Source organism: Gavia stellata, chromosome 26, assembly GCF_030936135.1.
Source record: "Gavia stellata isolate bGavSte3 chromosome 26, bGavSte3.hap2, whole genome shotgun sequence".
NCBI classification, from domain to species: Eukaryota; Metazoa; Chordata; class Aves; order Gaviiformes; family Gaviidae; genus Gavia; species Gavia stellata.
In genome coordinates, this window is record NC_082619.1 from 5105896 (window position 1) to 5132251 (window position 26356).

At 46.6% G+C, this 26356-nt stretch overlaps 1 protein-coding gene across 1 annotated transcript in view; it reads right to left on the bottom strand.

Moving 5' to 3' along the window:
- Positions 1-254: 254 nt before the first annotated feature.
- JAM3 (junctional adhesion molecule 3) overlaps positions 255-26356 on the bottom strand; it is a 32266-nt gene continuing 6164 nt past the window's right edge. Inside the window, exons 2-9 of the mRNA XM_059829566.1 lie at positions 8149-8214; positions 7152-7265; positions 6127-6279; positions 5687-5889; positions 5227-5326; positions 4752-4881; positions 3462-3516; positions 255-2816 (exon numbers count right to left, since the gene is read on the bottom strand). Coding sequence (XP_059685549.1) covers positions 2781-2816; positions 3462-3516; positions 4752-4881; positions 5227-5326; positions 5687-5889; positions 6127-6279; positions 7152-7265; positions 8149-8214 — 857 coding nt within the window. The 3' untranslated portion in view covers positions 255-2780. The remainder of the gene's footprint in view (positions 2817-3461; positions 3517-4751; positions 4882-5226; positions 5327-5686; positions 5890-6126; positions 6280-7151; positions 7266-8148; positions 8215-26356) is intronic.

A 26356-nucleotide genomic window follows, 5' to 3' on the forward strand; every position in this document is an offset into this window, starting at 1 on the left:
GAGCAGCACTGAGATGAGCCCTGTGAGCATTAATCTGTCTTCTCTAGAGAAGAACCGGGGATAGACAAATGTCCAAGAATAAACTGATAAACAGCAACATACCTTGCACTTTCTGTAACCTTCAGCCTGATACAAGTAAATGAGTGCTCTGACAGAAGAGACTTTCCCTTATTTCACCAAATTGAAAACAGAAGCCTCCAATATGATGGCAGTTTAAAAATAAAACCAAAACCAAACAAAAAACCCTACAAGAATGCCTTGTAGCTTGGTATTTATGTAAAACATTCTTGGCAAAGTTAAAGGTAATACATTAGTACAAACCTGAATATTATTCACAATGATACAATGAATTCCATCAATCAGATCTCATGAGCTGTATCAGGGGGATCATCTCCCCTTTTCTCGTTAGAGATGCCACTGTCACATTTTAGAACTGAAAAATAAATCTTGATTCTCAGCTTGCTGGCTTTTCACAGGAAGGCTGCCTTGGGCTCATGGTGAGACTGTAGATTGTGCTCCCATAATGCCCAGAGCTACCCTGATTCAAACCTGTTCTTTCTCTCCCTTATTACAGGTATCCTAAAAGCAGCATAGAAAAAAGAGTAGTGGATATACAGAAGGTGCAAAGGAATGTTATGCTCACTACTGTCATAATGATTAGAGGCAGCGTGCAGCCAGTGAACAGTACTGTGTGGCTTGGTTGAAGAGCATGTCTTAAAGGTAACCATAATGTAGTTGCAAGATAGCAGTGGTAATGGCTGAGTTACACAGAGAACATATGGTTATTGCTGCCCCATCCTTATTTTTACTTTCATTAGCAAAAGGAGAAGTGGTAACACTTTGTTTAGGCAAAACAAATGCAGCAATGGCATGTCCAGCGAGGCCCCTAGGAAACAAAGCAGATTAATGCAGAACACTAAAAAATAACACTGACAGTCCAAATTGTCAAGTATCCAAAATACTGTATACAGGAAAAGTTAAGACAACTCAATTCATATTGGAAATACAAGAACACTAAATTATGCTACATTAAAAAAAAAAAATTCTTAAACCACAGCACAGTTCTAGTGTTGCATCCACATCTTGCAGTCTTATATTACCCAGTGCTGTTCAACACTATCAACATGTATGTTTCTGGGAAACATGTGTTTCCAATTATTCTCTCTAAAGCCAAGAGAACTAGATTTGTTTCCTTTTTTTTTTTTTCTTTCACCATCTAGAGAAAAGTTGAAACTGACACTACAAAAGTGCTTTTGTATTGAGCTTTTGCTTTCCCAACTCCAGAAACAGTTGCCTTGGCTATGCAGTTTAAACCTGTAAAGTTGCCATAGCTGTCACACTGTGTTAGTGCTTCAGGGAACTTGCAGAAGGGTAGCAAACATTAAAGTCACTCTGTCACCTTGTTGGAACTGAATCCAAAAGCCATCCCTGGGTATTTCTTGCAACAACAAAAACAAAGTGTTGGTCACTGGCAAGAAAAGTAAGTTTTATATATAAAAAAAGTTGATGGCTCCTGCCATAAATTTACAAAAACTATCCCTGAGTGACTCTGTTCTGTGTCTGGTAAGACCTCTTGTGACAAGGAAATTGCTGAAGCTAGCTTAAGAGGAAAGAGATGCTGTTCCACCTGCAGTTTTTTATTACACCTTGCAATAATACTGATATGCTCTGACAGTGCCATGCTATAGCAACATTTGAGCTCCTCTCTGTAGCTTAAAAAGTAAAAAAATAGCTACGTTACTTAAACACTGCTGGCATGACGTATTTACACTTCAAATAGAAATGTTACCTTTTCTGAAGTAACCAAAATATATCTTTGCAAAAAATTTAGAATGTGGGATTTTACAAAATAAATGGAGAAGGTAAAAAAGCCTGAAGATATCTCAGTACCTTTTATGGCCATCTTAGCCCCTGAAAGTATTTGGCTTTAATTTTCCTAAAAGGGATGTCTTAGCACTAGGTTCTCTGCCTCCACTATAAGCCTCTTTGACACACCAAAAGACACAAGAGGCAAGCCTGCTTCGTGCAGATTAGAATGAGGGGTTACCTGTGTGCAATGAGTTTCCTGTAAAGCAGTGAACAGAAGCAATCCTTCTGGCCTGATGCTGCCCGTGTTTCATGTTAAATGGAGTAATGAGAATTCAGTAAGTTTACAAAAGGGCTGAGAACATTAGTTGCATTTACTGTATCGGTATCTGTCACTGTAGGCTACTCAGATACCCCGTTCTGCACCTGAGCAGTCAGAGTCAATAGCACAAGACAATCACAAATGTGTAAAAGTCACCAGCCAGGCCTGGGCAACAAGCTGCTGAGAGGAAGACTCCCCCTTGCACGGATAAATCTTATTCTTTGAAGTCCGTCTATTGCCGTATCAGCACCGTTTTTGTCTACTAATAATGTCTACTACACGTTTACCTAACGCTGTTCCCCTGGTTGGTTTGCACATTGTGGCTGTGTCCCTGCAGCACAAATAGAAGGCAATTCCACAAACTTCCACAGCCCAGTCTCTCGGAAAGTATTAAAACGCTTCCTTAGTCCAAGGACAGCTTTAAGTGATCCTGTTGGTATCTCCGGAGGCAGGGGAGACGCAAGTTGGGCAGTGAGGAGTTACTTTAAACTTTGGCAAAGAAAAAAAAGATATACAGATAGCTAGCTATCAAGTTCTTGTGTGTTCCAAGCTCTTCCAAGCGCACTTAATTCATCTTTTGCTCTCGCTTTGAGTTCCTGGAGGAGGTATTTTCACACTTGCTTTTGCTGGTTTCCAATATTCTTTTGGTGTCTTATATGACAAATGAAGACTTGTGTCTGAAGTCACCCTGCAACAAAACAGTTCTGGATGTAGGAACGATCTAATGGCTTTTCCAGACACCTCTTTGTTCTTGCTGCCCCCAATTGCAACATGCCCGTGAAAGGTAGATCCGATCTGTATAAATTCTAGCATTTGGTCTAGGTAGCACCCCCTTCCAGCTGGTAAGGAGGAGGAGACACCAGTCATACTGGCCAGGTGCTCCTCCTACTGTCCTCCTCACACACCAAGGCATGGCAGGGGACTTTCTCATTCCCTCTTCAGTATTTCTGCTACTAGGGAGAGGCTTTTTCTGATCTTAAGCTTAGTGATCTCTTCAAATCCGAAAATGCAAATTCTCTTGTAAAAGCATCATGGCCTGCCCACTTAATCCTATGAAACTCATGCTAAGGGGGTCAAGCCATAAGATAACCGAGACCGAGCAGAGCTGCATTTGATAGCTCTTGGCATCAGTCACTTAAGGCAACTTAAACTGTTCATCGTTTCTCAGGAAATGACTCAGCCTTCACCCTTCTGTTTTCTCTCTGTTCTGCATCCTTGCTTCTGAGTGGTGCCCACTCTAAGAAAGTCTGTAGGCCCTAAAAAAGCTAGTAGTCCTCTGCCCACCCTCTTCCTCGCCTAAACAGAGAGATGTTAAATGCAAATCATTTGTTACCTCATCATCTGTCCGGATATAGTTAACGCCATCAGGTTTTGCTGGAGTCTTGTAGCTGAAATAAAGGAAGAGATATCATTTCTGGGACAAGGAGACTGCAGGATTTTGGAGGGGAGGTGCTGAGAAAGACAAAATTGAGGAAGAAAAGCCGAATGAAAAGAAAGCAGAGAGAAACCCAGCTCGTTGCTCAAATGATAGATCTGTGCTTATTTCACCATTTGTCATGACTGGGATTTTTTCTAAATTCTCCTTCAGCACAGGGTAAAAAGATTGCTGTATGTTTCCACAAGAATAACTCTGCAAAGAGATTAACTGATTCTTTTCTGGGCTCTCCTGGTCTGGTCCCTGTGCACTACCTTTCCGAGTGCCTCCTGCATTGTTTCCTGTGGCAATTACAAAGTTCATTTTAAACCTTCACTGCCAGATGCCTTCAGCATTTGCGTTAGTTATAAGGAAGCACCACTTGTTTGCAATCCTATAGGAATTCAGAATTTATATACGACTGTCAAGTCCAGTGTATGCCAACCCTCAGCTGCATTTAAATAGGATATTTGGAGCTTTTTCTGAAAACCAAACCAAACAAAAAAAGACAGGACTTCTGCTGAAAAGCAACATTTAACATGGAACTGTTAAATCTGGTGAGAATCTTGGTTTTACATATTGATTTTACATATATTATCTCTTCTACAGATTCTGTAAGGATATCAAGGCTTGTTTCTGATGCTAATGCTGTTGTTTTTAACGTTTTAGCGTGCATTCTAAAATGGTTGGTTTTAATCCCAAAGTAGGTTCTCACAACTAGTGAGATTTCCTGCAGAGAGCCTACTCTTCTGCATATATTTTCTATGCACGTCCTGATGCTTTAAACTAATTATGCAGTGCACTCTGTTCATTAAATTGTAGACCTCATCATGCCAAGAGCACATAACCTACTGGACAAACACCTGTAGGCATTTAATTGTGCTGGTCTCCCCTTCCTGTGCAAAATACGAGGATATTAGAGCACAGCTTTCACTCCTCTGTCTGGTCTTGGTAGCAAGCCCAAGAGGAGCCATACTAGAATTCTCCCTTAGGGAAATAAATCTTCAGCATGGTGCAGGGTCTACAGTGGGGAACTGGATACTTCAAGAACTGGGTTGGCCTGTACTCTTTGGTAGGGAACTAGGAAGAAATATGTCCAAGTCAGGCATTGAAATGCATTTTAGCCACCAATTTCTGGCACCCTTCAGACTACTTCATGCTAGCTGTGGGCACGGGGACTTGCATAAGAACACTTTGATCCCACCTTACCTTTCCCCACTCTCTTTGCTGTTTGCAAAGTAACCCCTTCTGTAGGCGCAGCAGATACCAAGAGTGATGAGCACCAAAACTGCTAGGACCACGAGGACTCCACCAATTATCCCACCAATATTGAGGTCATCTGGCAAAGAGAGAAGCCATCATCCAGTATTTCTTTAAGACAGTAGCAATATTCTAGCTTTACATGCACTAAAAGGCCATCTCTCAATTATTCTAAGCAAACCCCAATAATTCATAGGGAACTACTGAGTCCCTGATTCCAAGACTAAAACTGTTTATGAATCCAGTGTTTCAATGTTTCCCTGAATTTTTAGATTATTTTTTTTTTCTTCCTGTGTTTGGGGCTATGAGAAAGCAGGAAAGACTTAATGCTTTAGGATGTCCCCCTTCTTTCCCTATAGTGGTACCAATTTATTTATGGTGATATATTAATCAGCATTGATGAAAAGTATGTAGAGCCACTCACAGACTTCCATCTCCTGCTCCTCACACTTGGCAAAGCCAGCATCGTTTGTTGCTATGCAGGAGTAACGGCCTGTGTCGCCTTTGTGCACGGCGTGGAAAACCTGGTGAGGAGAAAAGGGGGGGAGCAGGACAAGAGAGACAGAAGGCGTTGTGAGGGTATAAGCATGTATAAGCAATTCTCCATTGCTCAGGCTTCACGGTGGGCTGTGAGACATTTTCCTTCCCTCTTTCTAAAAAGGCACATGGTATTGGCAGTGATCAAAACCAAACAGCTACGGTAATATCTTCTTCCATCATTACTCTTCCCTTTCCCAAGTCATCCCGATCCTAGAACACCTAACTTTCTTCAAATTATACCTTCCTTGAAAGCTATGCAATGAATTTTTTCTTTTAAAAGCAACCTTAAAAATAACCTGTCCAGCGAAACAAACAAATCTTGATTATGTCTGTAAGGGCATTACCAGAGTGCCTGTGGTGGGGTTCAAGGTGTAGGAGGAATTTTGGAATTTGGCATTTGATTTCGTGTCTGGCGATAAAGGTTCACTGTTGCGGTACCAGCTGTAAGTGGACTTTGGGTAACCTTCATTCTCCTGGCAGTGAAGAGAGGCTGTCTTGCCAACAGGTACAGCTTTAGGCACAGTGCATCTAGGAGTCATAGGTTTCACTGTGGGAAAGACACAAACCACGTGAATGGCACTGCTGAGTAGAACTAAATAATTTCTGACATACTTTCCAAGATAGCTGTGCTTACAAAGGCATCAAAACTTTCCACTATTTCCAGCTGGTTTTAAACAACAAATTCCAGAGCCTGTTGAGGGCCACTGTTTCAACTCTGGAGAGGCTTGCAGCCTCTTCTGTTAGCTGGCAGTGCTTGCAGAGGTATCTGGGTTTAAAGTAATACCTTGGACTGTGAGCTGGATATTAATCTCATCTATGGTTTTAGTATCAGAAGGTGCTGCCACTTCACAGCGGTATGTGGCAGTGTCCATCCGGGTGGTGTTTTTAATCACCAGTGATGTCCGGCTCAGAATTTCTGCACGAGTCGCAAAGTCTCCTGATACAGAGGAAAAAGAGAGAAAAATTTCAGGGTAGTCACACAGACTAACTTTAGGCATCTGAATTAAGTGGTTGATCTTGGACTCTTTCTGGAGTCAAGAGAACCACCTAAAAGGAACCTGATGCTTGAAAGTTAAGAGCCTTTCTTTCACCAGTGAGCACAAAGGAAACCAACGCTGCTAACCATGTAAGAGGATGCACTGGAAAGCACCACCCCACATCTCAAGAATTGTGGCAAACTGGACTTCCAAGACAGCCTCAGGCCTTGTCTCCTTTGGAAGATTCATTTGGATGTGGCTGTTGGTCCCACCTGAAGTGCTGGAGTAATTCCAGATGGAGTCAAGCCCTACCGGCAGTCCTGTGTTTGAGTTGCACCATCAAGCCAAAGACTCTGCTTCTAATCACATGCTCCCAGGATGCTGCAAAGCACCGTGCTACCTCAGCAGTGAGTACTGACAGCTCAAGACAGAGATCCCTTCTGAAGGGCAGGTGGAGCACTCAGACATCATATCGAAAGACAGGAGGGGTCAGCGTCTGGTCCTGAGAGCTCAGACAGGCAGTGACCTCCAGCAAGGACCAAGAGGTGCTGGGGAACGGAAGCTGTAGCATTTGCTTTCTTACCCAAGAAGTATCTCCTACAAAGGATCTCACTCCAGCTCTTTGTGGCTCCCTACCGTGAACTGTCAATAATGAGGGCAGAGAGCAGAGAACATCCTGCTCTCTCTCCATCTTGCACTTCAACTGCTGAATTCTAGTTCCAGAAGAAAGCAGCAAGACAGCCAGAGGTCCTGCCTTTTACAGACTTGTTTGTCCTCAGTTGTATTGTTTCTGAGGCTGTTTTGGAAGTCTAAGAACAATGAATCTTCATACCCTGCATTTTATTGTCAAAAAATACGTAAGATGTTTCGCCATCTCGGATTTTCTTCCACTCGATTCTGGGATCTGGTGTTACGGTGGATTTAATGATGCAGGACAGCTCAACACCTAGCAGGAGAAATCAAGGAAACAGAGATTAATAGGAAGCAGCTGTATTTTTTGCTCTGCTTTAAGCAGTCTTGCACAGTGTTTTATTAGTAGATGCTGCCCACAAAGCAAAGCCTTCTCTTTCATCTCCCTCACAAACAGAAACACTGCTGGGTTCCAGGAGCTATTGGGGAAGATGGATTTTGGCCAGCAAAAATAATAGCCGAACAGATATCAACTATGGAGAGAAATGAACACACTGTTCTCTACAGGCTCTAACTTATGGCAAACAAGACCTTATGACAGGGTGAGGCCACAGCACTGTCTCGCTGCTAATCGGAGCCTACAGTGTGAGTCAGGGATGCAGAATCTCCCTGGGTGGTGTCTGGTAATGTACTGAGGACCATGACGCCTGGGGATAAATTCAGCAAACCTACTCCCCTTTGAAGCAGACATTGTCATCTCCATCTCAACAGAAGGCGGCATGGCAGCAGGGTTGAGAGGTGGCTTACCCAGCATCGCATTGCATGACTGTAGTAGGGCCAGGATAAAATATAAATTTCCTAACCCCCTTTTCAGTGTATTAATTGCAAGGCAACCACCTTTCCTCCTTTTGGGATCCAGTTCAAAAAAGCACTTAGGCAGACACTTTGCAATGCCAATGGCTTGCAGGGGACTTCAATAAACCATTTCAATCAAGTGCTTTGCTAAACAGGGGAAGGCATAGACGTATTCTTAAGCGCTTTTCTGAATCTCAGGCTCTTGGTAGTCCTGCCTACCCCTAGAAACCAGATACCATGAGCAATAAGCAAACTTTTTCTCAATTATTTGGATTGATGTAAATCCCCAGGCAGAGGGCAGTGCAGCCGTGGCGTCAGGCAGCCAGCGGGCCGGCAGTACTCACTCTGGAATTCCTGCACCACGGGCTTGGTGTTGCTGGATGTCAGTTCCACAGCCAAGAGTCTGCAGCCTGGAAAAACAAACAGAAGGTAATAAGAAATAGCACAGCTCATAAGTCACCCAGCTAGAAACACACCGCCTGCTGAGAAATCTTCTCAGCCAGCTACAAGGACTAACTTCCCTAGATAAAACCTGTTCCTGGCTACTAATGCCGGTCCAGCAGGCCTAAGTTTATTTACGAGTTGTGGTGTAAATACAGGAAAATATAATTGTTAGAAGTAGCAATTAAAGAGGAGGATTAACATAATGGCACAAAAACAGTGCCAGCACAAGCCATTTCCTTGTGCCTTATGCTCATTTAGATGGTAAAGGAACTCTGATAATGCAAGAGTGAAAGTATTATTTTGCAAATTAATTTGATGATCAGGAAACAACAGGAAGCCGAGCAGCTTCAAGAGCAGCTTCAAGAGTTCCGGTCAGTTCCTAGAAGATGAAATGTGCCAGGCCTCCAACATATGCTGATTACATCTTCAAGTATTTTAAGACTCAGCATGGCAATGTAAAATGCAAGGTAGTAAATCATGAAAGGACTGCAATTCAGGAGAAAACAGAGGAGTTCAGCTCTTTGGGTAGAGTCCCAGCCAGACTGACACTGGGACAAAAGCTCAGTCGCAATGCTGCAAGGCATCCTTATACCACAAGCTATTTCCCTTTACTGTACTTCTTGCTCTGAGCACCAAAAGGGTTCCAATTAATGCAGTAATTTTCCATCTTTCGCGTATTCTTTTGAAAAATCTGCCTTCCGTGTCTTTTCTGCTGTGCGTTTCACTGGGGCAGGTACCAACAACATTCACACGCTACTGGATAGCCACACTCACAAAGAGCTCTCCTGAGGGAGAAGGAAACAAGTGGGCAGTTTCTGGCACAGCAAAGTAGGAAGAAAGCGAACCAGACAGCAGAGGCAAGCCATGCCTTCATCATAGAGGATATTTTGGAACCAGGCGTTCTGGTTGTTGCAAAGCCCATCACCTCTCAGTCAGACTACGGTATTCTGCAAAACACAGGCTGCTCCAAAGCCCTCTCTTACAGCAGGAGGATACAAACTATAATCCATGCCAGATAATCAGCTACAGGGTGATGCCATGGCCCCATATGCAACTTTGCTGTTACAAATCCAACCAGAAGCTTGTTGAAATCTAGGGAAGGATGCCCACTGACTTCACTGGGCATTCAATCAAACAGCAAGTTAAAGATGATGGAAACCAGTGCCTCAGTGACATGAGAAGAGATGTATCTAAAGGTTAAGATGGTTTCACTGGGAGTAAAAAAGTGGTAACAAACCTGAATAGAAAGTAGAAAAGGCAGCTGAAGGGAGATGTGGAGAACAAAAGGATCTTCAGCATCATGACAGACAGTTGGAAATTCCTGTGTGCTGGCCTTCAGGGTGGGAAGCTTTTGGACAGGGAGAATGCAGGGGCAAAATTCTCATGGTGGAGTGGATCAGAGAGCATAACAGAGCAAGGCAGCAGTCTGAGAAATACCCCAAGAGCTGCGAAGGCCCTCCCACTGAAAGCTCAAGGGCCTCAAACACCTAAAATCCTTTCAGCATTTTTGAAAAGTTCCCTGCTGATTCTTATCCCTCATTGTTCATTAAATGCTGATGCCTTCCTCGGTGCCTTGGCTCTTGGTGCTTATACCCCAAAACAACTGGGGAAAGCTGGAGTTTGGCAAGGTTTAGAAGCTGCCTTTCTGTACAAAATAATTGTTACTCACATAAAAGCCACTGGCTGATGCAAACCAATAGTTGGCCCAGCCAAAACTGCTCTTAGCAGGACCTTTCCGTCCTTCCCCCTTCTGCACTTGAGACATTCAAGCAGCATTTGGGAGAAATCCAATATTGAACTAAGATGACAGTGCTCTGGACTATAATGTAGCTATTTGGGAGAAGTCTTACATATCAGAGCTGAAATGAGTAACAGGGCAGTGCGGTGCGCACTTTGCTTTCAGTCTGCTTATGCTTTACTTCGGAGAGCCAGGAGAACGCCATTCGCAGAGCTGGTTCTCAGCAGGTCGAAACAGGTGCTCTGGTCCTGGGTTGTCTCAGTCAGGAGGTGCTCTAAGCGACCACAAGTAATTTGTTCAAGCCTGCTATGAAGCAGAGTCCATCTTCATCAGGCCTGGTGCTTCCAGACCTACCCCTTCAAAAAAGGTAATTATGCCACAAGACGCTGACACCTTTCCCTCTGTTCATCCTTCGATCCTCTCAGGTGTTCTGACTGGGGTTGCGATCCTTGCTTTGCTCCCTCGTGAGCATAAACAGATTTCACTGATCCCAGCAAAAGCCCAGAGCATTAGAAGTAGCTAGTCACCAGAAGACAAGAAACAATCTTGGGAAAATCCTTTTGAAATCTCGGGACACGTTTTCAACAATAGCGTAGGGCACTTCATACACACAAGGCATTTGATTGCTTCTGCTGTGAGATTCCTGCTTCTGGAACCAAGAGAGCTTTTCTTGAGGGCCCAGGTTTGAGCACTCAGCTTAACTGTGGAGATCCTGGTTGGTTCCTTGCTTGGGACAGGTGGTTCTGATAATGCGTTTAGCTCAGTTTTCAAAAGGGGGGAAGTTGCAGGCTCTCCTTTCTTCAGAGACAGCACCCTCCTTCATCGGGGAACTGCCTTACAGAGACACTTCTACAAACGATAGCTTTCCTCAGAGACCTGAAGTAGCAGATGACTGCAGAGCTGAAGAGCCGCAGAAGGCAGCTTGCACAGCATCTATCTGGTCTGTACTATCCTATAAATCTTCCGTTTGGAAAAGCTAGAGAAAGATGGGGAGGGAAAGGGTTCCTCATTCCTTAAGGGAAACTTGATGTACCGGTTTGGTTTTTATTATACATTCTTGCTTACACAAGATCTTTTTTCAGAAAAATTGTCTCTCGTCAAGTAGATAGCGCGGTAACAGTCCTACTGAAGTACACCTACTGTAGCTACAATGTGAGTTCAGTTGAACGTGGAGATGGCAATACCACAATGTTGTGTAACTCTGAAGGAGTTATGACTCTACAAGTATTCACTCCAAGACAGCGGGATTCCATCAAACTCCAGCCCCATCTCATTTCTTGGAAATTGCTCACAGCAGGCTTTTTCCCACCCACTAAACACAAGAGATTTAGGTCTATCCCTCAGGCACAAAGCAGGATGACAATAAATTGTAGACAGAAGCTGAGTCCTTGGAGACTGTGAGAGGTTCTGACATTATTACATGTATTGACTGTGGGCAGAGATCAATGTGGCTGCTTAAATCACTGCTAAGACAGATTTATTCTGTGTATGGCAGAAGAATACTGCAAGTAGCATGTTCTAAATTACAAGAAGGCTACAGCTATGCAGGGAGCAAAACAAAACAAAAAACCCAAAGGGACAACGCAGGTTGCAAAGCAGGAGCAGAACACTGTTACAGCTCTTCTTAGCGTTACTTTGGGCTATCCCTTGTTCACCAGTCTCCATGGGGCTGGAGGAATCTGCACCAAGCCGGTGCTTCCCAGCTGTTAGCACTGTCCTGCTCAAGGAGCCCGGGCATTTGTGCTATGTCTCATTTCCCTGCTGTTGGCAAGAGTTGTCTCTTGGTGACCACACTTACGGGTTGCTTTGTTTTGCGTGTTAAATCATAGTTAGTGGTGACTGCCACCTTTTAAAAAGAGTATTCCAAAGATGTTCCTTTAGGCCTCTTTCAGCCCAGTGCAAATAAGCAGCAAAGGTTTTGTGTTATGTAAATCTCGCTTCAAAGGCCTCAGCACCCAGGATCTGGAGAACAACCAGGCATAGACATGCATTCCTTTCCAGAGCAGCATGCATGCCGCAACAGACGCACCTACCAGATCTGTATGTGCTACATCTCCGAATAACTACCAGATCTGTATGTGCTACAGACTCAGCCAGACATACGGTTGAATCCCAAATGCCATCAGTTCTCCAAAATAGAATCCAGGACAAGGCAGTGAAGTCTACAGCATATTCTTATGGTACTTCTTGCAGCTAAAGAGATCCAGCTCATGCTTGTTACTGTGACTCATGTTATCTGAATCATTTTAAAATGCTACACTAAAACTACAGTTTCAGAAAAAAACCTAGCAGCTTTATAGACAACTAGACTGTGTTACATCTCCTACCTCTGTACCATGTTTAAAGTAAAGCTTGACCTTCCATCTCCTTACATCCCAATCTCTTATCTGAAGAGGAGGTGAAGTATTCCTAAAGTATTCTAGGCAAGGTAAAAAGGATGACCAGGAAACAGTTCAAATAAGTTGCTGCCAACAGTCTATGCTGCAGTATCGTTCAATGCTGCTTTGCCAATATTGCAGTTATCTGATACAGTAATTTTAGTTACTGCACCGTCAGGCACAAGCAGTACAAAACCATGCAGCTGTATTTAAACACCTGCCCACTAAAGCAACAGAAATATGCCTTGCTTGAGGTGTCCATCATCACTAAACCGTTGCTTGATTTGCAATTCAAAATGCATCTAAGCCATGTGGGAATGCTACTATAAACCACATGCCTTGTTAAGCATCTTTGCTTTCTGGATGGTTACTCTGCGTAGCAGGACAGTACTGAGTAGAGAGTGAGTGATATATTGTTAGGTGTTAGAAACACGTTAGCTGAACCCTCTGCACGTCAGCACATTTATGACTGCCAGTTGGGAGATGCCCCCGAGAGCATCCATCCTCAATACCGTGAGCTGGAGTGAAAGAAACGGTGACAAGGACAGTAGAGCAGAGATGATCAGAGCAGCAGGCAGCAGACAAGCATTGTTGTTAAGAGCAGCCCAGCTGACCCCAGGACTGTCCTTGCCTTAGAAGTCTTGTGTGTATGTGGTAGGGAGGAAGCTAACTGTTAAATGTGTGAGAAACCTCCAGAGGAAGAGCAGAGGAAGCCATGCAGTGCTGGACTGGATAAGGCAAGGAAGAGGGAGGGCAGGTTTCTGCCCTCTGCTTATTTTGAGGAAATCACCATAACCCTTAACTTTCAGAAACATCTGCACCTCAAAATATCCATCCTTTTGTCTCTCAGTGCTTCAGGCTCTTTATCCTCCCTCCTTTCTATCCCCAGTACGTCTCACTGCGATTCCTCAATGCAACTTGTGCCAGTGTAGACAAGGTGGCATAGAATAGGCAACACAGCATGGCGTAGGGATGAGATACCAAAAAATGCCTAACTGACTCTGGCTCTGGTAAGTTTTTGGAGTTTTTTTGTTCAACTGTCCCTTGGCTGGGGTTTTGGGAATACCTTGAGGGACTGCAATGCACTTGTGATATATAAAGACTGGATTTATAAAGGGTGCGTAAATGTTTTGTAGTACTCAGTCTTAACTTTCAGCCCTCCAATCCGAGGAGCTGGCTGTATGTTTGCTCTGGCATCCAAGTTGCAGGTTAAAAGCCCCTTCAAGCTGACAGAAGGGAGCAGGCAGGTGGACCGTGCTGGTCAAGTGACCAGACATTGCTGCCTGCCTTTCTTTTATTCCAGTTTTCCACGGTGCCTCCCCAAGATCAGCAAGCCAAGCCTGACTCACGGGTGGGCTGCCCTGCTAGAGAACAATGTAGATGTGCCGCAAGAGATTAGCAAACAAAAGCTTAGGAGTGTCTCCGTTCAAATTAAGTAACAGATGGACCTGGTCTGTGTGGGAGCTGATAACGGTTATAAAAAGGCCATCACCAGACTGTGGCCAGCCCACCCTGGAAAAAACCCACTCAGTCGTAAATCCTCTGTGCTGTTATAGCTGCTTGTGCTAGTAAGGCTTCATTTCTACCAGCTATCATAAACAGCATGACTTATTTTAGATGCATAGCTTGTACTGCTCAGTTCAAAGGGTGCCGAATCTCTGATAGACACCTACAAACAGAGGAGATGTGCTCTCCTGGGCAGGGAACATGAAGCATAATTAACTCAGAGAAGGCAAATGCAATATTACAGAGCAGTGTCTGACGTTCCACTTCTGGCTTTTGCTTTTCTCCTCTCTTATGTAGCTAGCTGATGGCACTCGTTTCTTCTGAAATGCTGATAATAAGGGAGTCTCTGGTGGTCTCAGCAGGACCAGGACCCTGCAGGACAAAGCTGTGTGGAAGACCATTGAGTATTTGTGTTCATCTGAAGATGTGAGAATTTCGGATTTTGCTCTTAATTCACTCCCTTCCTGCTCACCAATGGAGAAGGCAAGGAGATGCCTGTCCGTGAATAAAGTATGTACGGTTCTGGAACCGTTCTTTAAATCTCCTGATTTAAACTCCTGATTTAAATCTCCTGATTTAAACTGGGACCTTAAAGACCTGACTGTTTGCTGCAGAGGAGGCCCATTAGCATCCAGGCCATGCACACAGTCTTTTTTCCTTCTTTTTTTTTTTTTACTTTCTCCCCTTTTGGACAGGAGGATTTACTGTTCTACCTCCTAATCAGACAGCAAGGCCATTGGTATACACACAGCCTACACATCCACACTCAGTAGTGAAACAGGTTGCTATCACGGAGATACAGAGCCCTCTTAAGACAAAAGCGTCTCTGCAACGCAGCCTCCTTCTGCAGACAAACGTTCCTCCTCTCTCCCATGCAGGGAGGAAACCGTAGGTGTTGCCTGGCGAAGACCGCACGGTGCTTTCTGATGGTTTCCCAAAGTTTGGTTTCGTCATGTTGGGATGCAGCTGCAGACACACTGCCTCAAATATCCATCTGACAAGGGCTTCTGGAGGTAAGAATTTCACAATCTTTGGTTGCTGTTTTGCTCATGGCGTTGCAGTGTGTTTAGAGATGAGATATTAAGGCCCTGCATATCTGCACCTTCACAAAAATGAGAGAGCCTGTTCTCAAGATCAGGTTTGCACGCCACCCACTGCAAATCCTTGGGCCCATACTAGGAGGAGGCATCATGAGCCATGCTCCAGAGCTGTCTGAACAGGAAGAGTTCAGGCTTTACTCATGGTCTTAGCGTAAGTCTGAGCTCTTGGCTGGACATGTTGAGCTTGGACCTAGTCCACTAGCAGGTTTTCATGCTCTGCTCTCCCTAAGGGAGCACAGATGCTTTAGGAGAGAGCCAGAGCTGAGCCGATGGCTGGCAACCTGGAGAGAAAGCTCCCGGTTTGAAGGGCCTAGCACACTTAGCCTATTTTATTGGAATAGCTTTTCACCCGTCAGAACAGACATGGCTCGAGAGAGCAAGAGCCAGCTCCACAAACGTATCTAAATGCTGTTGACATCAAGGGGAAGATGGGCATTTAATACTCTGCAGATGTGGCTGTACATGCCTTGCCCAACATCTTAATCTGTGTGTGATCTGGTCCTAGCTCTCCTGTTTTCCCAAGAGCATACCCTGGTTTCTGGCTCTTCTCCTGGAAAGGACTGAATGTACGTGCAAGACGGGAAGGAACCAATACTTGGGTGGGTGACTAATACCTAATAATTAAAAGAAATTTAGATGGAAGCAGCAAGGGCTAGAGAGTTTCTGGCCTGTCAGCTTGCATCTCTTTCTATAATATATTTTGGGCCACCTTCAGATCAAAGAAAAGATGGAAAGAGAATTTGCCCCTCAAAATCTGGGATGAAGGGTAATGGAGAGGGAACAGAAAGGAAACACAAATAGGAAAGCTGTGCATAGAAGAGGCTGTTCTTACCAGCCCCTGCATTCCTGAATTGCTTCTCCCTTCCCAAGAAAGAAACGTGAGGCTGAACTGAAAGTCTCATTTTCCTTGGGTAAGCAACAGGAAATAGGGCAAGAAGCTTCTGCGTTGCATTAGATGCCACTAACCAGGGGATTAAGTCCTGCCCAGATCATTTATTTTGCCTTGCTACTGGCCTCCGAGGTCAAGCCCCTTACACAGATGCTTCAGGCTTCCAGTGTTACCCTGACTCTCCAGGAGGGAAAAACAGGGGCAGGTGGCCTTGCTGAGTGGCTCTGAGGGAAGGCGTTAGGCAGGAGAGCTTCTAATTACGCCTGCACCAAGTCTTTGGCAAAAGCCAGAAGAGAAATAAGGCAACAAGGAAACAATTACAGATCACTTGGCTGGGAATGTATCAAAACAGTCGCATTGTACTGAGCGCTGTTCTTGCCCTTTTCATTAACAAATGGACAGCGTAATTACATCTTCAAACTGGTCTGGCTCACAGCCAATACGGACCATGAAAATTAGTGCATCCACAGAAAATGGGACATGAGGGGGTCTCAGGAGGTCAGCTCATCCTCACCTCTGCTGTAGGGCATGAAAACCCAAGGAATGCAACTGGCTGGGCCCCTGGATGTCGGCTGAAGTTTGCACATGCAGTGTTTCCCCATGATCATTTTCATCTGTTAAAATGCTGCACATTTATCAATTAAGCCTCAGTCCCTTCAAATTCAGTGTCCCCTGCAATTCAGTAAGGATATGCAGTTCCAGTTCACTGGAGGAAAAAACTGAGGAATGGGAAGTCACAGGGAGAGCAAGGAACACACTACCTCAGCCGGCAGTGGATATACCATTCTGTGATGTGTTTACCGGATGAGAGTGCCTTACAACAGCAAAAGCAAAAGCCAGGCACAAAAATGGTGAGCACTGAAGAGAAGTGGGAGTATTTGCACAGGGCAGATTTGAAACCAACCCTTCCTGCCTATTCCCACTTGCCTTCCATTGTTTCCCTAGCCAGCCCCAAGAATTGCCATACAGGCACATCCTACAGTATTTCTCGCTTCAGCAAGTCCCTTTCCTCCCAAAAGTGGCAGATGCTGATACCAAATTAGTGCAAAGTGGGAGGGAACCAGCAGATAACTGTGATAAGAGCTGGGGCAACGGTCTTCCTCCTGCCCTCTCCCTTCCTCCAGGCAGGGCTCTCACTGCAGCAGACAGATGCTAAGGGAAGTCTCCACGGCAGAGTCAGGTCGGTGAGACGTGGCCGGGATCTATGGCCAAGATCAGGGAGACAGAATGAACTGTAACAGGAACAGGGGCAAGTTCCTTTATTTTTGTCTTGTGTGGGAATTTGACTCAAGGATTGCTGAGAATCTCATAAGCCAAAGTGACGTTTTCCAGGCTGAGCGCCAGCCAACGCACAGACTTGATCTCAGCAGGTGTTTGACTTCAACAGGAGCTAGGATGCTCGGTACCTGCCTGACCCTGGCTTTTGATGAGGACACATATATCAAAAGCTGCCTGAAATGCAAAGACAGGAAATAAGCGGATATGCTATCAGCACCAGGCTTTGCAATACTCTTTAGTGTCTGGCTGTGTCCCAACCATCAATACAGAGACTCGCAGGGTTTTAGCCTATAATCCTTTATTCCTCTGTCTGTGACTCTAATCTCTTGATCCTCCGTTCTCCTCCAGCCTATAGCTTGACCAACAAAACACAGATCTGAAGTTCTGCTTATCAGAAACCAACCATGTCATCTTCCTGGGGAAAATGGGAGTTGGAAGGAGAGCAGTAGTCATCAGAGCCAAGAGCTGAGAGTAGGCTAGAGAAGAACAGGAGAGGGCATGAGCAAGCACACAGAGAAATCATTTATGACAAGACTGAAAACAGCTCTCTTCTTAAGAACATTTTTTCCGATTTTACAGTATCATTTTTGTCTTTTTTGTGTGTATAATTTTAGCCTCGGGTATAAAACAGAATTTTCTAGCTGATGCATTGCACAAAACATGTACAAATGAACGTTGCAAGAGCACTGCAGGCACCAAGGGAACATTCACATCTGCCTATGAGCGTGCGACCAAGAGCCTGTGAAACTACTGCCGTCATTCCACGCTGGAGAGGTGGGGCCGTCTTCTGAACGGCAGCTTTGAAGCTTTGCAGTGAATCTGTCAGAACAAAGGATGCAGATCTACAAGGGGAAAAGGCATTCAGTAGAAAGCTGTTCGAGCCATGTGCAGGCCTGAAGACATGTGAGTTGGGGGAATGTTGTTCTAGGGGAAGCCCTGAATCACTCGAACAGATCTGAAAAGACTTACCTTGTTAGCATCAGCCTGAGCAGAGGCTGCAAACCTGCAGAGGACGTTGCGCTGCAGGGTTCAATGGAGATTATTTTCTTAGGAAGTACACTGGGAATTAAAGGGAGCCCAAATGAAGTCACAGATAAAGATGACAAGCTTGACATAGAGCACTATTAGGAATGTGCTGGCATAAATGGACAGGGGAAGAGGGAGGAAAGGAACGCCATGTCAGAACAAAGAGTGAGGACGAAAGCCATTCTGGCTTGTCCCCGCCTGTATTCCTGACCAAGGCAAGCTTGTTTAATAGAGCAGAAACGGGCCTTGGCATGGAGGGGTTAAAGGATTCCTTGTCCTGGGGGAGTTGAATTAGCCACATATCTGGGAACTAACTTCTCCCAGACCCTGACTTGTTTTTCTCCTTAAACATCTCCTGCTGCTATTTTTAGCAGAGAATTTTCTCAGCCGAATGCTCCCAGTTGAGTCCTGGTCAGAGGCCCTTTTTCCAGAGAGACACAAGCCCAGCAGCAGGAGGGTTGCTGCTCTGCACGGAAGATCATTCCTGGCCATGTGCTGGTCCCCAGTTCAGCTTAGCTCTGTTTCATTGTCCTGCCAGCTTCGGAGTTTACATGTCACGCTACCAGGCCTCTCCTGAGGCACGGGGGACAATCCCCCCACCAGTCTCCTGCAGTCATATTAAATGCTCTCACAGACCCCAAAAGGCAGGGGAGGCTGCAATCTGGGCTGCAGTTTCAGAAACAGCTAAAAGAAGAGGGTGGACTGGACTTGATAACTACCTGCAGGCTTTTTAGGAGTATGAATGGCAGAAAAGGTGGGAAGGAGATAGAAAGAAATGATTAGGCTGACATTAATAACAGGATCTGCCTCTCAGCACTAAAATCTATTTGGATTTGTTCCAGTTCCTCCAAGGGAAACCGTGGAAGCCTTTATTGTTCATAAAAATTGCAACTAAAATCGGACTGGATAAAGCTTAAGGAAATACCTCTCAGAGGACAACCCTGCTTTGGCTGCTGGAAACAAATGAGGTAACTCCCTTCCGCTTCTCTGGTTCTCTTTGGGGCCCTTACTCCTCCTCAGCCAAAATGCTAACCTGTCCATCAGTCCATCACTCCCTTCCCCTGGCTCCTCGCTGCTCAGCCTCCAGCACAGAGTAAGCTATCTGCCTGCCTATGTGCAATTTAGCAGTGTGTCAGTGAATGTCTGGGGTGGTTCACAGGGAAGCAACTTGCTTGTAACTTCCTTTAGCTACAGCCTGATTTAATACCTGCCTGCCAGAGATGGGCATGTAAATCACAAGGCCAGATCAGGGCACATGGATGGACAAATTGAGTAAAGCAGGAATGAACCCCTGACTTGTCTGTGCTAACGTGCAGTTAAAGCTGGGGGACCCTGGAGGATCGAGCGCTCTGGATCCTGGGAATGAAGCACGGGGAAGGCTGCAGACCAGCGCTGGAGAGCAGCAGTGGTCGGTTGGTTACAGCAGAGCCACAGTCAAGAAGGTCCCTCTAACAATGGCCCCTTCTTGGTCAGTGTATCTGTTGCCTGTGTGTCTTGGAGTCACGTCAGTGAAGCAAACAGATTGGGAACATATTTGTACTCCCCACAGCAGTACAGAAGCCAACCCAGACAGAGGAGAGCAAGCTGGGCTCTTTGCTGCTCCTTGCATCAGTGCCAAGTTTCCAGCTCTGCTTGAAACCTGTGGCCGAGCCCTACTTTGGCAGGGGTGAAGGGAGAGGACAGGCAGGGTCAGGAAATACTCTGCTTTCAGCTCATGCTTGCAGAAGTTGGCAGCTGGCTACAGGAGAGGGGAGCCAGATTGAACTCAATCGCGCACCTCTGAAGGCCCTCATGAGATTAAATCTGGCACTGTGTGGCTCTGCCCTTCTCCCCAGCTATGCTTAAACAAAAGGGGCTGAGCACAGCAGTCACCTGGATGGCCCACAGATGCTGCAGGAGGGTTTGTCCCAGTGGCAAAGCTTCCCCAAGCCCAGCAGGAATCCCAGGAGCCCAGGATTTCTCTCTTGACCTTCATGTATGCATTCCAACACATGGGCACTTAACCTTTGAGGCTCCTTTGAAAATCCCAGCGACAACATTTTACGGATGAGTATGTTTCCCCTAACATCTGCCCCCCCCGTATCAGATGCTGCCAGAGCCTCTCTCTCTTCTGGCTCTGCTCCCAGCTGAAGGACAGACAATAGGCATTTCAATGCAGTCTCCACTTCCCCTCCCAAACAGCCTGGGGGAGATGGCACATCAGAGCCAAGGCAGCGCTGACAGCACAGCTTGCCAGCCAGCGACAAGTCTCTCTAGATCATGGCCTGCCTTTTCTTTCCTTCCCAGTGTAGCTGAACCACTGGCTACAGTTGTTATTGGGCAGGCAGGCCAGCTCTGCTGGGCAAACCCTGGCAGCACCCAGCTAGCCGAACTGAGGAAGTCTTTCCCCAGTGCACTACTGCTGGAGCCAGCCTGATCCCTCTCTGAATGCTGCTGAAATCCACTCACCTCCTGGATTCCCAACCCTGCCAGCCAGAGCACTGGCTAATGGACCTCTCCTGTACCTCTCTGCCATGCCAGCTCACCTGGAGACACACTGGCCACCTCTTGGACTTCCCCTGGCTCTCTCTTACTGGCATCTAGCTGCAATTAACTGATCCAGGCAGTGTGTGGGGCACAGAGAGGAGCAGTTCCACCTGTGCGAGGTTCAACCAAGGGTTCAGTGAGAGCTGGCTTGGATTCTCCTGAAGAACCATTGTTCCATCTTTCTAGAAATAGCTCTGCTTCTCGCATCCTGGAGCCGTTCAGCCTGTTTGGCACCATTCCTGCTGCTTCAGAGACAACAACAGAGAGTGAGAAAAACCTGTCTAGACACCATTTACCTTCCATAGACTCCCATTGCCACATCCAAAGCACCACTTCAAACAAACCTGCAAACTGGCCAAGTAATAACCCCAGCTCTCCTGTGCCTGCTCCAGCCAGAGGCAGTCAGACCCATCCCATCATGCTTCAGAGTTCATCTTTAATCCAGGCCCTTCTGACAACAGGAAAAGAGGTAGGATGAAAAATCTCATTACGGGAACACCAACAGAAGTTACCCGGCCTTAGACTACTCAAGTTGGGGCTATGTCCTTTCTGCTCAGCATCCAGGTACAAGCGGAAATCTCACGTGCCTCCTCTGGGCAGTCTGCAAACCTCCAGCTCCTTTCAAAAGCAGCCGGGCAAGGCAGTCGTTTCGGCAGTCCCACTTGTCCCACCTGCTCAGATGCTGGATCCCTTACCTTTCCAAAGCCATGTGCGTGAACGCTGAGCAAGCTCTGCTATCACACAGAGATCAAAGACTATCTTCCGATGGCACCCAAGGAGATGGAGGTCACCAAGAGCTGCAAGCAGCTTGTCCACCGTGAGGCAGCAAGTCACTATCAGAGCAGGACAAAGTCCCAGGAGCTCAGGCAAATGCCCAAGACACCTTGACACCAAGGGAGCTGGAGAGGTTTTTAGGTCACTTCAGCACAAGTTACTTGAAGTCACTGCTTTGGGGAAGCATCTGGCACTAGCATCAAGCACTGGCCCTACACAGCCACCACAAAAGCAACATCTAGCTCATTATTTTAATAAGGGTCCTTTGAAACACCTTCCGTGTGAGAGACAGCTAAGAAAATCCAGTCTGCCTTTATTCTGTCTGAGGCAGAAACAGCCTTTATTTAGCAAACTGCTGCTAACAGCTCTGTCTCATTAGTCAGTGTTTAGGGAACCAGGCTGCAATTGTTCTGAAGTCTGGCATCGCAGAAAGAGCCTTGATAATGAGGTCTACAGGAGACGATTCCTCCTGACAGGCCCACAATGACCTAGAAATCCTACTTAATTCCCTGTCAGTGAAAAGTGCTGAGTAACAGCGAGGTGCAGAGGCACCGGGGGCTGATTTGAGAGGGAGGCTGTAGCCTCTGTTCACACTTTGGGCTGTGATGCAAGAGCTCTGGGGTGGAAAAGCCAGCACCGCTCAGCTACGCAGCAGCTCCCCAGATAAAGCAGAGGGGAGGCTTGTCAGGCAGATAAACAGAGGTTTGCTATGGGAAGGTTTGTAGCCTCATCTGTAAAAGACTCGCCACCACGTAGAGCATGCAGAGTGCTGGGAGCAGAAGAATCTGTTTAATACAACAGTAGAGACAGGAGCAGGCACTTGGAAACAGCCTGGCTCTAGCTAGGGCTCCTTTGAAGCTCCCTCAACAGCAGCACCTGCATGTGGTCTTCTCAGTGCAGTAGGTATTGTCTCCTCTGGATCACGCTTGCTTGCAAACTGTGCCAAAACCCTGCCAAAGGCTGTAACTCCCTGACTCCCCAGGCCTAGGACTCCCAGCAGCTCACCAACTTCACCTGCACAGCTACCGGTGCTACCAGCAGAGACTGTGGTACGTACTACCGTGGAGGCAGCGTCACCTGCCGCGTTATTGGAGTCACGCAGGTGCTGTCTCCTCTCACGTGGACGTGGGATGAGCAGCGGCTCTCTGCCGCGCCAGGCAGCGTGCGTGCCCCGGGGGCTTTGCTGAGCTTTGGAGACATTCTGCCCACACAGCTTTTCCCCGTTTCCTTGGAGGAAAATGCAGCAGGCTGGCACAGGCTCGGGCCACTGACACACGACTTTCAAGTGGTTTGTTTTCGACAAGCAGCGTGTGTACCGTGGTTAGGAACCTCTGGGCTGGATGGCCCAGAGCCAGCTAGGGCAGAAGATGAGGTAGAGGGACTCAGCTGGAATGTGGGCTGGATACAGCTGACCTTGAAGACCACCCCCCATAAAGACCCTTACAGGCATGTGCTTGCCACCTGTTTCAGCCAGCAGACGAGGGACTAAACCAGGAATTCTGGAACTGAATGCAGAGTCTGTTAAAGAGTGGTCTGAAGACTCCCACCCACGTGAAGCTGTCGCTGATGTGCGCTCTCTTACAGATCCTTGCAGAGGAATGCATCTTTGCCCATCACATGCAAGACTGCTACTCCCATACTGCAAATGCAGCCCTGTTGAAAGTACAGCTCAAATCTGCAAAGGACTGCTGTAAAAAAAGAAACGTGGAAATGAAATCGCCAGCCGAAACAGTGTCTAGAGACAACTCAAGCCAAGTCCCTCGATGTCAGCACCGGAAGGAGGGCTCTGAAATGGAGAACCTAGCTCACTGCACCGGCTCTGCTGGCACAGACAGAGGATATGCCTCAGAGACATGAGGAAAAGACATATGCTGAGAAAGGAAGGACCAGCTTTATTTTACCAGCCTGTGTTCCCACCAGAGATGTGCTTTAAAGACTGCCTTGCAAAGTAGGAATTAAATCCAAAGGTGCCTATGCGTATTCCTTGCTGTCATCCCCTTATCAGTTATCTCCAGCCTGCTCTGTGCCAGAAGATGAAAGGATCATAACACCACTTATCTTCCCACTTAAGAACATGCTTAACAGCTTGCTGTTAAAGAGGAGGACACTCCAGCCTCGGGAAGCAGCTGTAAATTCTGCAAATGGGCTCCCTCACGTTCCTTTGAAGGAACTACTGCTTCTCAATGAGGGACACAGATACGAAAAGGAAACTAGGGAGGGAGGAAAAGAGGGAAGCCTTTGTAGCAAAGAAAGACTTTGCCTCACGTCCAGAACGTGAAGCTGAGTGACAGATGTGAGACGTATGGCATGTGTGTCTCAGAAGTGACCGAGGATGAGCCAGGAATTGAAAAGCTCTTGGAAAATATTTAAGCAGCCAGAATTATGACATGTTTGTCACTAGAGCGCAAGAAGCTCCAAAAACACGCTCTCCTCGAGACTGTACAGTGTTACAGCCAAGAAGGCGAGGGATCCCCTTTCATGCTGCAGGCAGAACTGCTGCATGCAGCCCAGCTCCGGCTCTAACAGTTGAGGCCAGGTCACTGCACGTCCTCTGTGCTTCTCCCACGGAGCCTGCTGCCTCATCTCTGAATTTGACCCTCCCCTCTTTGTAGAGCTACTTGTTATCGTGGTGAACCTGAGTCCAGCTTGCCTTTGTCATTTAATAGCTGAGTCAAACTGTCAAAAGGGCCAAACGGGATCTCTTCCAAATATTTGCAGAAAGAGGAGGATCAAGGAGCCTGCAGCAGAACACCAGGAGCCTCCTCCCCGGGCGAGGAGAACAATCGCTGTTGTTGACCAACAGCAGGCTGCTGGCGGGTGACGAGAATGCCTCGGCGCAATGTTGGGAAAAAGCCCCCGAGCCCTCCCATGCTCACACAGCACCACAAATGAACTGGAATCTGGAGTTCCCTCTGTCCCCTGGCAAAGCCCCAGCGATCCAGCACTGCAGACTTATCAGCGCTGATGATAGCTCAGCTGTTGACTTGGGAGAACTCAAGGCGCAGTTGGCAACTGGGAGAGGGGGGCACCCGAGTGCCTTAGAAGCTGCTGCCAGCCCCAACGCAGACTTCAAAGGGCTTATCTCGCCCTGTTGTGTGGGAGAGCATGCAGTGCCTGTGGGTGAGGACAGCTGTGTGTTGGCCAGGCCCACCAGAGGATTTTTGATGGAAGAAGAGAGAAGTTAGTACCTGGTTTAACCTCCCCACCAGCACGCACAAGGCAGCTTTGGCAGGCAGAGCTCCGCACTGCCCTGTTATTTATGGGATGTTGAAAACTGGCCAAAATGAAGGGAAACCAGCAGATACATAAGGATGCTTACCAACTCAAATAGCCAGTTCTGCTTGAGGGAGAACCTGTGAGACTCAGGAGGCGATTAGAAAGCACTCTGCCTTTCATCTCCAGATGGGCAGTTCAAAGGCAACTCCATCAGCACTGACCAAGCTGTAGCCAACTAATAGCTATTTGCTCGGGCACAAGAAATGAGATAAGCCATTGCCTCCTCGCTCCCTGAGGAATCAGACCAGCCCCATCGATGTACACTACGTGCGATCTCAGCAGAGTAGCCAAGACCAAAGCGGGAAACAAACCAGCACCTCCTCTGCTGTAGGAGCTCCTAGATCAACGAGGAGATCCATGGTGGTTGAAGCTAACCTGTTTCATGGCGTGTGTATCCAGTCCTGTCAGCAAAGCACAGATCATTCACGCTAATAGGGGGTTGTGCATTACTCCTTCCAGCTTGGTTGTTGGTATCTAAACACCTCAACAAAAGCAACCTGCTCTTCCAAGGATGGGGGACCCCCACCAGTTGGGGAAGTCAGGGCTGGCCCAGAGGTACAAGTCCCTGTTGTGCCCAGAGCTGGGACTTCCCCTGCTAAGGTATGTTACTGATGCACAGGACCTCGCTACTACAGAGCGGATGTTTTCCAGGCTCTAAAAATAACTAACTCCAAACAACATGGTGGGTATAAAGAAATATTTATCTTTGGGCTTTTGCAGAGATCAATGCAGAAGAAAAAGATTAAAGCAAAGATTTAAGTGTGCATTAAAAATAGCTATTGATAGGATCCTTTGAGGGGATAAAAGCTATTTTACAGAAGCAGCAAGAACTGCAGGACTTTGCAACACCTTCCCTGCCGTTCACTGTGTAAGCTCCCGGAAATCATTCAAGAGAGTGTTAGCAGCCAGAGCGCCTCAGGAGGAAGTCCATTAGCAGGCAGCAATCTCCTTAATGGATCCTCGGGGCACGTGGTAGACTTTGCCTTCCTTGCCTATGGACACTCTGTTCTTTCCATTGCTGTGCTTCAAGGGCTGTTCATGCGGCCATTATTATCCAATACTCTAAGGAACGCTCCTCATCTTTATAGCAGCCCAATAGCGCGATGAATCAGTCTTTTGGGTAGCTTTCATTCAGTGAGGACACAAATGGGTACAGTGAGCTTTTTCTTACTCTTTTTTTTTTTCTTTCTGACAGCACCTAGCAAAGACAGACACTGATCTGTGAACAGAAGCTCTACATGCTACTGTAATGCAGGTAAAAGCAGTAACATCTATCAAGCCCTTTGTTTTCCAAGGATAGCATCCTAGCAAAACAAAAATATTGTCTCCATGGCCGATCTTGGCTTAAAAGATCAAGCACAGCCTTACACATTTATGTGCAGACAAAATCATTAAGCCCTCAGCTGTGCAACTGATTCCACTCGAGCAGGTCTGAGAGAGCGCACAGCCACCCCGGAGAGATGTGAAGTGGCAGGAACCTTTCTACCGGGAATGAAAAGCAGGACTGCTGCGCAGAGCACTGCTGGCTCTGTTAAAAGGTAAGCTTGGTTTCTCAAAACAGCTCTCCTCCATGGCATTGTTTGCCTGGCTTATTCCTTATTGCTAATGAAACAAAAA